The sequence below is a fragment of the Zosterops lateralis genome, assembly GCF_965231275.1.
Source record: "Zosterops lateralis genome assembly, chromosome: W".
In the NCBI taxonomy this organism is placed as follows: Eukaryota; Metazoa; Chordata; class Aves; order Passeriformes; family Zosteropidae; genus Zosterops; species Zosterops lateralis.
The window spans coordinates 15,409,306-15,421,568 of NC_139801.1; the positions used below are offsets into that span (position 1 = coordinate 15,409,306).

At 45.7% G+C, this 12,263-nt stretch overlaps 2 protein-coding genes across 2 annotated transcripts; one reads left to right on the top strand and one right to left on the bottom strand.

The window, feature by feature from the left end:
- Positions 1 to 249: 249 nt before the first annotated feature.
- LOC310922223 (endogenous retrovirus group K member 5 Gag polyprotein-like) lies at positions 250 to 4,724 on the bottom strand. Its single transcript, XM_083882661.1, has 2 exons — positions 3,840 to 4,724; positions 250 to 2,191 (listed from the first exon to the last, which is right to left on the bottom strand). Exons 1-2 carry the CDS (start codon positions 4,440 to 4,442, stop codon positions 2,156 to 2,158), a joined length of 639 nt encoding a protein of 212 aa, XP_083738787.1. The 5' UTR covers positions 4,443 to 4,724; the 3' UTR covers positions 250 to 2,155.
- A 553-nt stretch (positions 4,725 to 5,277) lies between these two features.
- Positions 5,278 to 11,248, top strand: LOC310922232 (uncharacterized protein; the record flags this gene model as incomplete). The annotated part of the gene is made up of 5 exons (XM_083882691.1): positions 5,278 to 5,374; positions 5,488 to 5,863; positions 7,435 to 7,470; positions 7,729 to 7,939; positions 8,852 to 11,248. 5 exons carry the CDS (start codon positions 5,278 to 5,280, stop codon positions 8,864 to 8,866), a joined length of 735 nt encoding a protein of 244 aa, XP_083738817.1. The 3' UTR covers positions 8,867 to 11,248.
- Between the last annotated feature and the right edge of the window lie 1,015 nt (positions 11,249 to 12,263).

Sequence of the window (12,263 nt, forward strand, 5' to 3'; positions counted from 1 at the left end):
AACAGAAAATACAGGCAGAGGTATCTCATCCAGGCACCCAGGGACGCCAATTCTTGTCCAGGCACCCAGGGACGCCAATTCTCGGGTTGGTTTTCTCACCCGAGATTCAAGTTGTTTAAAGTCCTTGCCCTCTAAAAGCCCCGAGTCGCGTTGGTACAAAGAAGCAGAGTCTTCAAGGCCTTGCTTTCTGGTTTCTCGAGTTGTTTATTATTTGATATCACAAAGTTTTTCTCCGCTCTCAGCCGAGGTCCGGACAGCGGCTGGGACACGAGGCGACTGCCCACCGATGGGACGTCACCTTACATTTATACAGATAATTACGTATAGGATATTTACTATTTCACACCAATGCCTAGTGCTTACACTAAGAGGGTCACTTCTGCTTTGACCCAATCCACTCTAACTATCTTATTTCATCACCACCCCAGAAGATGGAGGATGAGGAAGAAGGAGAGGGACACGAGGTACCACCCAAATTCCACCATCTTGTCCCCCATTTACCTCTATTCTAAGAATCCTAAAACTACTGAATTTTGTATGTTCTACTGTGTTAAACTACTATTTTCACTTCCTGGTGATTTGCAATTCCTCTCCTAATGCTGGAAGTTTCTCCCATGGGCTAAGATCAAACTCAGTGTCTTCCTGGGCTCTGTGCCAAGGTTTCCAACCCCCCTGGACCGGTTCCACAGCCCCCTGTCCAGGGCTCAAATTCTCTTTCCCAGGTCTCAGGTCATCCAAGGGGATGTCCTGGACTCCAACATCTCCCCCTCCTGTTTGCACCAAAAAGACCTCTTTTGCAGCCTTGTGCATGAGTCGCCGTATGCATTGAAAGAAGCACGGCACGACCATGAGAAGAATTACAAATCCCAACAGGATGCAGAAACCTGTTTTTGAAATTTCCTTCCACAAAGGTGAAAGGTCTAAAAAATTGAACATGCCATCCAACCACGACCCTGTTACCTTTCCAATTTTGTTCACACTTTCCCGCAATTGTTTGATGTTCTCATGGATTGATTTAGAATGATCTGACAAGTTCATGCAACACATCCCTTCAAATTCCTCACACCCATGTCCATGTGACAGCAAAAGATAATCAATTGCCGCCCTGTTTTGGATAGTTGCTTGTCTTACACTATCGGTGTCCATTAACATGTCACTCAGTGTAAGAGAAATGGCTCGGGCATGCTTACTCAGCCAACAAGCCATATGATCCAATTGTGTCAAGGCTACTCCTGATGCTGTCTGCGGTGAAAAAATTGCAACCGCAATTCTCTGTGCCTTAGACCAAGTATGAACATCATCATCACATTTTGAATCATATTGCTGGATAGATCTTTTCTCTTTGGGATTTCGCTCTCTCAGTAACATTATGTTGGGTGTTAACAATGAAAGTCTTCCAATGCTGCATGGACCGCCTTTGACATTTGCGGGGATTGCGGGCCAAACTCTGTCCCCACAAATAAAAAAGATTCCTCTTGGCAATTGCACTGGATCATGGTTGGATGGTCTGCTCACCATCTTAGTGTAGTTACACTAAGATGATGCTTTTCTATAAATTATGTGATTTGGAGTGACATCTATTGTTTTGTTTTCCGCCACTCCAGAGTGATTAAATTTCACACAAAATTTCATTCTGACCGATCCAAGAATTTCCAGTTCCTGAGGTTCAAAAGGAGCCACAGGAAGGAACTTTGTCCAAACGTCCCATTTGTCCACCGGATTTGAAATGATCTTTAAGATTGCTGGAGGGACGTTTTCTGGAATCGGCCATTTGCTCACTGGCAACCCCACTAAACATGTTGAAAAAGGCTTCCCTGGTCTTGAGTGTGTCAAACAAATGGTGTCCAATCCTGATGCATTGGCCAGAGTTTCCCAAACATTTTCCTTTGGTTGAGCCATGGGCCAATCTGTCGCGTTGCTCAAGGCAACCAATGAGAAAATGAGGCAAATGTGTGCTATCAGAGGCCTCCTTCCCCTAGGAACTCCTAAAATGCACCACCACCCAAGTCCCAAGGGAAACCCAAATCCCAAAGTCTCTCTTGCACGTAGAACAAGGGGATGTCTGCTGTCTTGACATCTGCTCATGTCTGCGTGCCTGTGTTCCTGCTTCCCGTCTTGGGGTCCGCGTCTGCTTGCGTTTGGACTCGGTAGGGCTTCACGTTCTTTGCAGCCACCCATCTCGGTCCAGCTCCTGTGGAGACACAAGCATAACCCTTGCCCCAAGTTACTAATTTGAATGGTCCTTCAATTTGTCCTGTGTCTGGGTTCCTGACCAAAACTAAAGGATTCTCCTTCATTTTTGCTTTTGTACTATTTGAAAAGTGTCTGATGATTGGCGGAGTGGGCTCTGTAAAAGAGCCATTTAGAAAATTCAACACATACAAGGCTTTGTTCAAGTGCATGTGTGGTGTTGCATCCGCCTCCCCCCTTTTCTGTTTTTCCAAAAGGGCTTTCAGTGTTTGGTGTGTCCTTTCAATGATTGCTTGACCTGTTGGAGAATGTGGGATACCAAAAGTGTGATGGACGCCCCACCTTTTCAGAAATTTGTCAAGCACTTTGCCTGTGTAGGTTGGACCATTGTCTGTTTTGATTTCTTGCGGCACACCTAATGATGGAAACGCTTGTAAAAAGTGTCGACAAGCGTGTTGTGCCGTCTCGCCTGTGTGCAATGATGCAAAAGTTGCACCTGAAAATGTGTCTACTGAGACATGGATGTTTGCCAAAAGATGGGTATTTGGTGACATCTGTCTGCCACAGTTGCAGACTGTGCAATCCTCTTGGATTGACTGCTCCCATGGATGCAGGAGGCTGTACACGCTGACAGTCTGGACAGGTATTGATGATTTCCTTTGCCTGGCTTTTGGAAATGCGAAAGGCTTCCATCAATGCCTGAGCATTCTGATGAAAAAATGCATGACTCAACTTTGCCTGCTCAAAGATGTTCGGCAAAGTGTTTGAAATTGGCATAGCCAATTCATCTGCGTGTGCATTGCCCTCTGCTAAGAATCCTGGAATGGGAAGAGTGTGCCCTAATGTGAGAAACAAAATATTCATGTTTTCTCTCTTGTAATAGAGTCCTCATACAAAGTAAGTATGAATACAAATCTTCATTGTCAACTTCCTTTAAAAGTGAATTTTCAAGCCTTCTGACCACATTTGCTACATATGCTGAATCTGTGATCAGACTGAGAGGTTGAGAAAACAGTTTGAAGACTCGAACCACTGCTGCCAACTCCACTATCTGTGGTGAACCTTGCACTCTTTCTATGTTTGATTCCCACTTTTCTGTTGTTGCATTTTGCCATGTGATTACTGATTTGTGAGTTTTCCCTGAGCTGTTGGTAAATATGGTTATTGCATCCAACGGCACCTCACTTATTTTTGGCTTTTCTCTAAAACTTATTTTTGCTTTCAACAATTTGTGGCTTGGAAAGTGGATCGTGCAAGTGCCATTGTTTGCCGCACTTGTATCATTGTGCTCCTGAAAGTTTCGCTGTCATTACTGTTGTGGAGTTATTTTGTCGAAGAGTTGCCAAAGCCTCCTTAAGGTTTTCAGTCTGGGCTTTGATGATTTTTTCCATCTGTTCTCCCCAGATGCTTGCTTGAATGGATGCAACATGCTGTGGTGTTCCTACTTTGCTGCATGCTTCCAACATTTCTGCCAAGGATGTCTGGCCTGGCATTGCACTGATGATGTGTTTGCAATCTGCGTTGGCATTTGCAAAAGCAAGACTTCGAAGCAGATGCGGCTTCGCTCCCTCATCATTGACTTGCCTGTCTATTGCTTGTGTGAGACGATCAATGAATGAGGAGAAAGATTCTGATGGGCTTTGCTTTACCTCTGTGTAAATGCTTTCTGGAATTCCTGCTGGTGGAATTTGCACAATTGCTTTTCTTGCTGCTTCCTTTATATCTGTCAACACCTCTCGTGGCAAATTTCTTGCTTGACGACCTGGGTCATCATTTGGTGGATCACCTGCCATTTCTGCCACAGTGATGCCTGCATTTGGTCCTCCTTGATATCTTCTCCTGAGCTCTTCAAGGGCTCTTTTCCATTTCGCTTCCCAGATAAGGACTTGCGAATCTGTTAGAATCATTGATGCGATAGATCTGAGATCAAAAGGCGTTAGATCATATATGTTGAATGCTGCCTTCAAAAGCTGCTTGAAGTACGGGGATCCCAATCCATTATCACGGATGGCTTTCACTAATTCCTTGATGACATCATGATCCAATCGCTCCCATCTCGGATTCTGACCTTGTGCATCGTATGCCACTGGCAATGCTAGACTTCTTGCACCTGTTAAATTGAATTCTTTCAATGCTTTTTTCTTTATCTCAGTCCAATCTGTTGCACTGGGTACCTGTGCATCAGATATCTGTGAATCTTCCAAAAATGGAATTAATTGCTGTGATTTCCATGATGATGCTGCTCCTGTCATTCCGGAGTCTTCTTGTGTTTGGTGTTTGTTCACATCTTCTTGAGATGTGATCCCTTCATCCCTGAGGGATATGTCTCTTCTTGAGATTTCTTTTCCTCCTAATTGAGGAGTAGGAAGTTGGGATTTCTGTGCAGCACGTGATCCCTGTGCAGTACTACCAAAGGAGAGGGTTGATCCATCGGGTAGCCGGAGGATAAATGGAGAATGCGTCTGTGCAGTTGATTGAAGAGGAGCTTGATTGGCTTTTGGTGAAAGGAACACTTGAGGGAATTGAGTGTTTGAATCTGGGTTGAGCTCCAAAGCTGTTTCTTTAAATTTCAGGAGAAATTGCTTCATGAAATCTTTCGATAATAAAATTGAAGGAGCTTGAGATGAAGAATCTGCAGTTGCTGTTGTTGTTGATATGAAAGGAATGCCTTGCGAAGCAGTGATATGAATCATGCTTTCATCCGTGCTGACTGCTTGTTGTTGTAGTTGAATTGCTTCGTGATCCTCTAAAGTTGGCACAGGCTGCGTTTGTTCCTGTTGAAATTGCTGCTTTGGAGAATAAATCTGTTTTTTGCATGTAATTGGGGAAAAATGATGTAATGTGGGTGTTCCGCCACTAGCTGGCGCTGTTGCTGGACTGGCTGAGTATGGAAGTTGCCGTGTTTGCTGTAATTGTGCAGTCCCGCCACTAAGTGGCGCTGTCATCGAGACAGCTGGACCCTGTCCGGCACTAGGTATTTTTTCTGGGATCTGTTCCATCAACTCCGACAAAAGACGCTGTCCTTGTAATAAATTCTCCGTTTCTGGATCTCTGGAAACTGTTGTAATATTTTTTGGACGTGCGTCCATGCATATGAACGAGCTAGCTGATTGTGAATCACTGAGCGCCTGCTGTGCTGGTATCAAGGCGCCGCTCGTGGGCGGGGTCATGGTCTGCGGCTGCCGTGAGGAGGCGGCTCCCTGGAGAAATTCTCCGCCCTGGCCACTCTCCATCCCCGCCTGCGCCACCCCCGCCTGCTCTGATCCTGCTTGCGCTGTCCCGGCACCCTCCTGGGAGGCGTTCCCTCTCGGCCCGCCCCCCGAGACCGCCCTGTCCCGCTCGCCATCGGGGTTTACCCCGCCCCAAGCGAGACTGCGGCTTGGAATCCACCCCACTCCCACCGCGCCTGCGCCAAAATCCGCCGCAAGCGCCTCTGGGGTTTGCAGTGCATGGCTCTGCGCCTGCGCCTGCGCCGCCCTTTCTGGCTCTTTGCCCATGCTTTGCAATGCGGAGGCAACTTGGTCCACATTGCTCCCCGTAGCTTGCGTCATCAACCTGCGCTCAGCTACCGGCATGGACTTTCCCCCCGCTGCTGTCCCGGTCCCGCGGTTCACAAAATCCCGACGATCGCCCGCGAGTTGTTTTTCCCCGCGATCCGCGCCCCCTTGACACGGTATGTTTTCCCACTGCCCCCCGTCGCGTTCCCCGTCACCGCCGTATGATTGTTCCCAGCACGACTGATTCGGCTCTCTTTCGCGCGCATGCGCTGTGGTCTTATCTCCCGCGGCTGACGCGATTTGGGGTTGTTTTCCCTGCTGTTTTGGTGTTTGGCACCCTCCCCCTCCCCCCTGCTGTGTCTGTCCTTGCTCTGCTGGAGGGAAAGGTGGCGAAGCGATTTCGCGTGATGTCTGGGAGGGGGTAAACGGGCTTCTAGGTGGAATCTGTTCTGAATCTCCCTGTTTCTCCCCCTGGGGCAATTGTCCCATGTCCAGGGGACGTCTCAAAAGAAAGCATGTCTCTGTCTTGATCGCTGGGATAAAGTACAAGTTTTTGCTTTCCCGGGACTGGCATTGGGGAATCAGGTTTTGGGGTTTGAGGCACCGAGACAAGCTGCTGTGCATCATGTGCCTCACCTCGGGGAAGCTGCTGGCTTTCCCCTGATGTTGCCTGGGCGAGCTGATGGCTCTCCCCTCCCACATCCCCACTAGGAGATTTGGGATCCGCCTGCTGCTGAGAGGCAGAACAAGTCGCTGCTGGCTGCTGCTCAGCGGAAGAAACCTTGCTTTGTCCCTCTTGCGCAGTCCTCTGCTGTTGTAAAGAAGGAGGAACTGCTTTTCTGTTACGTGAAATGGACTCTAGCATGGTTCTCGCTGCGGGCAAAAGCTTTGCAGCTGCTTTATCTTTCTTAGTTGCTCTGTTGTAAAGTTCCCTGTTTGCCTCTTGCCAAAATGCAGGCTCAAATACAACGTGGGTCTCACAATGTGGAAAGTTACACCGAGCCCACAAAAGAAGAGCTTGAAGCTCCTTCTCAGAAAGGCCTGCAGGATGTGCAGACACTACTACCCTTAATTTTGATAGGATCCTAAGCTGTTCCTGGGAGATTCCCACCCCCATGTGTTCTAAATTCGACTGGTCTTACCAAAGCCGAAAAACAGGGTGCAGGTGTTCTCAAATTCGTCTCGGGGGTGTCCTGATCACCGACCAGCAGATCTCAGGGTGACGACTTCAGGGCCCTTGAAGTTCGTCTGTCCAAGGCAAATTTGAAGGCAGCTGCTTTGGCCAAAAATCTTCCCCTGTCTTCTCTGGCTGTTTTCCTGGCTTCAGAGGGCTTGGTGTGTCCACTGGAAAGTACCCAGGGACGCCAATTCTCGTCCAGGCACCCAGGGACGCCAATTCTCGGGTTGGTTTTCTCACCCGAGATTCAAGTTGTTTAAAGTCCTTGGCCCTCTAAAAGCCCCGAGTCGCGTTGGTACAAAGAAGCGGAGTCTTCAATGCCTTGCTTTCTGGTTTCTCGAGTTGTTTATTATTTGATATCACAAAGTTTTTCTCTGCTCCCAGCCAAGGTCCGGACAGCGGCTGGGACACGAGGCGACTGCCCACCGATAGGACATCACCTTACATTTATACAGATAATTACGTATAGGATATTTACTATTTCACACCAATGCCTAGTGCTTACACTAAGAGGGTCACTTCTGCTTTGACCCAATCCACTCTAACTATCTTATTTCATCACCACCCCAGAAGATGGAGGATGAGGAAGAAGGAGAGGGACACGAGGTACCACCCAAATTCCACCATCTTGTCCCCCATTTACCTCTATTCTAAGAATCCTAAAACTACTGAATTTTGTATGTTCTACTGTATTAAACTACTATTTTCACTTCCTGGTGATTTGCAATTCCTCTCCTAATGCTGGAAGTTTCTCCCATGGGCTAAGATCAAACTCAGTGTCTTCCTGGGCTCTGTGCCAAGGTTTCCAACCCCCCTGGACTGGTTCCACACCCCCCTGTCCAGGGCTCAAATTCTCTTTCCCAGGTCTCAGGTCATCCAAGGGGATGTCCTGGACTCCAACAAGGTACTGGTGGCAGTGGTCAGAGAAGTCCAGAAACAGGAACGTGCCCGGGACCCGGTGAAACTGACCCAAAACCATGATGCTCAGAGGAGGCAGTCTGTGACCAGCTCACACAGAGGAGTCTCAAGTTGGGACGTGGGTGCAGACCCACACAGGGTCTGCAGGCAGCAGCAGGTCAGATATGGAAAGCTTCTTTATTTTTTCTCACTCCATCAACTTATATACACTTTTTACAGAAGGCCAGGATCGGCCCAAGAAGGTTACAACCTCATGACCTCATTGGTCACTCTGACTATCAATCAAGTTCTCCTCTCAGAGAAGAACTATGCAAAACACATAGATAATTTCTAAAAATACATATAGTTTACATGAAACAGTGTGAGAATCAGGTTGCAAAGATTCAAACACTTGAAAGCAAGAAAATGCAGGGCAACAGCAGTCTGCCACCTCAAGAAAGAATTAAAATAGCCAGAGGGAGGTCCCGGAATGTTACTGTTGTAAAAAGAAGGGACATCTTAAAAGGGACTGTAGAAAAAGGATGAAAGATGAACAGATCTTTCAAGAGGATTAGGGGTGTCGGGGGCTTTTTATTTTGGGGACCAGAACATCTAATGAGCCCTTGATAAGATTAAGAGTAGGTCCCCAGAAAAAACTTACCACTTTTTTGGTTGATACGGGAGCGGAGAGGAGCACTTTGCAGATGTTACCACCAGGGTGTGCTAAAAGCAAGGAAACAATGTTGGTTATAGGCGTGAAGGGCGAGCCGTTCAAAGTGCCCGTGATTAAAGATGTAGAAATAGAATCAGAAACTAAGATTTGCTTGGGAAATATGTTGTTAGTGGAAGAAGCAGATTATAATCTATTGGGAAGAGATGATTATAGCTCTTGGTATAAATCTAATTGTGAAAGAATACCAGCTAGTCGTGAGTTTATATAAATTGACCACGAAAGATGTAGATAAGATAGATTCTAAGGTTTGGCATACTCAAGGAGAAGCAGGAAGGTTGGAAATAGAACCTATTTGCATTGAGATAGAAAGACCTGAAGATCCAATTAGAATTAAACAATATCCTATTTCCATGGAAGGAAGGAGGGGGTTGAAACCCGTAATAGATGACCTGGTGAAAAAGGGAACTTTGGAGCTGTGTATGTCAAGGCACAACACCCCCATCCTCGCAGTGAGGAAAACGGATGGGAGTTACAGGTTGGTACAAGACCTTTGGGCTGTAAATGAAAAAAACAGAATCTGATTTCCTGTAGTAGCAAATCCATACACCCTTTTAAGTCAGGTTTCCCCTGAGGATATTTGGTACAGTGTGATAGACCTAAAAGATGCCTTTTGGACCTGCCCCCTAGCAGAGGAAAGCTGGGATTATTATGCTTTCCAATGGGAGGACCCTGAAACAAATAGAAAACAGCAATTCAGGTGGACATCTCTGCCTCAGGGATTTGTTGATTCACCAAATCTATTTGGTCAAGCTCTAGAACAATTATTAAGTCAATTCATGCCCATGGAGGGAACAAAATTGTTGCAATATGTTGATGATTTATTGGTGGCAGGCCCAAAGGAGGAAGATGTGAGAACAAGTACAATAGCCTTACTGAATTTCTTGGGCGATAAGGGATTGAAGATCTCTAAATCCAAATTACAGTTTACAGAACCAGAGGTAAGATATTTGGGACATTGGATTACAAATGGAAAGAAAAAATTGGATCCTGAGAGGATAGCAGGTATTATTGCATTACCTTCTCCTTGGACAAAAAGAGAAATCAGGCAATTGTTGGGACTTTTGGGATACTGCAGGCAGTGGATTGAGGGGTACAGTGAGAAAGTAAAATTCCTATATGAGAAACTAACTACTGATAGGTTGAAATGGACAGAGCAGGATGAAGAGGGATTCAAAGAACTAAAAGAGACACTTATAGCAGCCCTGGTATTAAGCCTCCCCAATGTAAAAAGGCAATTTCAGCTATTTGTGGATGTCAGTAACCATACTGCCCACGGAGTGCTAACCCAGGATTGGGCAGGGGCTAAGAAGCCTGTAGGATATGTATCAAAGCTTTTGGATCCTGTAAGCAGAGGATGGCCTACTTGTTTGCAAGCAATTGTAGCAGTTGCATTATTAGTAGAGGAGGCTAAGAAAGTCACTTTCGGAGCTCTGCTGGTAGTATACACTCCTCATAATGTGAGGGGCATTTTACAGCAAAAAGCAGACAAATGGCTCACAGACACTAGACTCCTTAAGTATGAGGCTATATTGATTCATTCACAGGATTTGGAATTACGGACAACCACAACTCAAAATCCAGCTCAGTTTTTATTTCGTGAAGCATTAGAGGAGCCTACTCATAATTGTGCAGAGGTGGTAGAGCTGCAGACAAAAATAAGGCCAGATTTGGAAGAGGAAGAATTAGAAGAGAGAGAGAAATGGTTTGTGGATGGGTCAGCAAGGGTGGTGGAAGGAAAAAGAAAGTCTGGATATGCAATTGTGGATGGCAAGTCAGGAAAAGTGATGGAGTCAGGACTTCAGTGCCAGTTGGTCTGCTCAGGCTTGTGAGCTATATGCAGTGTTACAAGCACTTAAGAGGCTGAAAGGAAAGAAAGGAACCATTTTCACAGACTCAAAATATGCTTTGGGGGTGGTTCATACATTTGGGAAAATTTGGGAGGAGAGAGGTCTGATTAGTACTTGTGGACAAGGATTGGTTTATGGAGAAATCATAAAACAAATCCTAGAAGCTATCAGGGAACCAGAGGCTATTTCTATTGTGCATGTGAGGGGACACCAGGTAGGAATGCAGTTCAGAACTCGAGGAAATAACCTGGCAGATAGAGAAGCTAAGAATGCAGCATTATTGGTGGTAAGTACACCAGAAGTTGAGGGGAATGGGGTTCAGGAATTCCCCCCTCGCCTCTCCCAGAATGAAATTGAAGGATATGAGAAAATAGGAGGAAGACTGGAGGAAGGCAGGTGGAAGTTACCAGATGGGAGAGAGCTATTATCTAAGGAGTATACTAGAAAAATCTTTAAAAAACTCCATCAGCAGACTCACTGGGGAGCACAAGCTCTTGTGGAACAATTTTTCAAAATTTTTGGGTGCAAAGGGATTTATGAATTGGCAAAACAAGAAGTACAGGGATGCATGATTTGTCAGAGGATTAATCGAGATAGGTCAAGGCAAACACTTTTGGGGGGATGCCCTTTAGCTTATCACCCATTTGAAAGGGTGTCCTGGGTTGACAGTGCTCTCTATCCCATATCGTGGACTCCTTTGTTATGTCTAACAGCTGTTCCTTCCCTGTTAGCTGGGCGGGCACTGTCTGCTGGCTCTCTCTCGCGCTGCTGCTTGGCTTCCTGGCTGTTAGGCTTGCATTGCTGCTTTGCAATTTCTGCTTATTTTCTTGCCCTTTCGTTCTTTTTTTTTCTTTTTGCCGCCTCTGTGCTCTGTTTGTTTGTTTGTTTGTTTGTTTTTTTCCTTTCCCTCTTCTCCCCTTCCCCCCCCCCCCCCCCCCCCAACTTTAAGATTTAGGACCGGCACCCGGAGCTGATCTGACTGGAGGAGTCCGAGGAGGATCGCCGGGGCCCGTGAAAGAAGCTCTGCGCCCTCCCCCTCACAGTAACCTGAGCTTTTTCTTTTCTTTTTTTTTCCCTTGTGTCGGGGGGGTGTTTATTTATTTGTTAATAAACCGGTTTTTTCCACTTTTTGTTCGAGAGATTCCTTCCCAAACCCAGGGTTGGGGGAGGGGTGGTAGAGGTTTGTTATCAGGGGATTCCTTGGAGGTTCTCCCCTAATTCAACCCAAACCAGAACAAAGGGTTCAGATAGACTTCACCGAGGTACCTAAGGTAGGTAGGTACAAATATCTATTGGTAATAGTAGATAAATTGACCCATTGGGTAGAGGCTTTTCCAAGTGCAAGGGCTACAGCCCAGACTATGTCAAAAATATTATTGGAAGAAATTGTATCTCGATATGGGTGGTGGATCATATAGATTCTGATCAGGGGACACATTTCACCTCAAAAATCATCAAACAATTAGCAGATGTTTTAGGGATTCAGTGGAATATTCATAAACAGTCATACATATTCAAACATTTTAACATAGTTCCTCCTCTGTCCCACCTTTTTGGAGCATGTGCAGTTGTCCTAGTCGTGATCATTTGTTACTTTTTGACACATTTAACAGATTTTGATTCCTTCATTGGTTAAATGTTAACATTACAACAACTCTTCACCAACAGTGGTATCACAACACATTTGCATTAAAAGAACTCTAAACTTTAGCAAAACTTCTCTTACAAAAGTCAACACTATAAAACACATACTATTCGCTCTAACAATTGTGAAAGCTAACACGGTTGTTATAAATGTGTATTATAAAATTGGCTTTTTGCAAGATGTGTGCTATATGATTAATAACATTGTGGTAAGGATATAGGCTATAAGTTTTTTATTTCTGCTATTAGTAAAAGAAGACTAGGCATAGTGGTAGTAG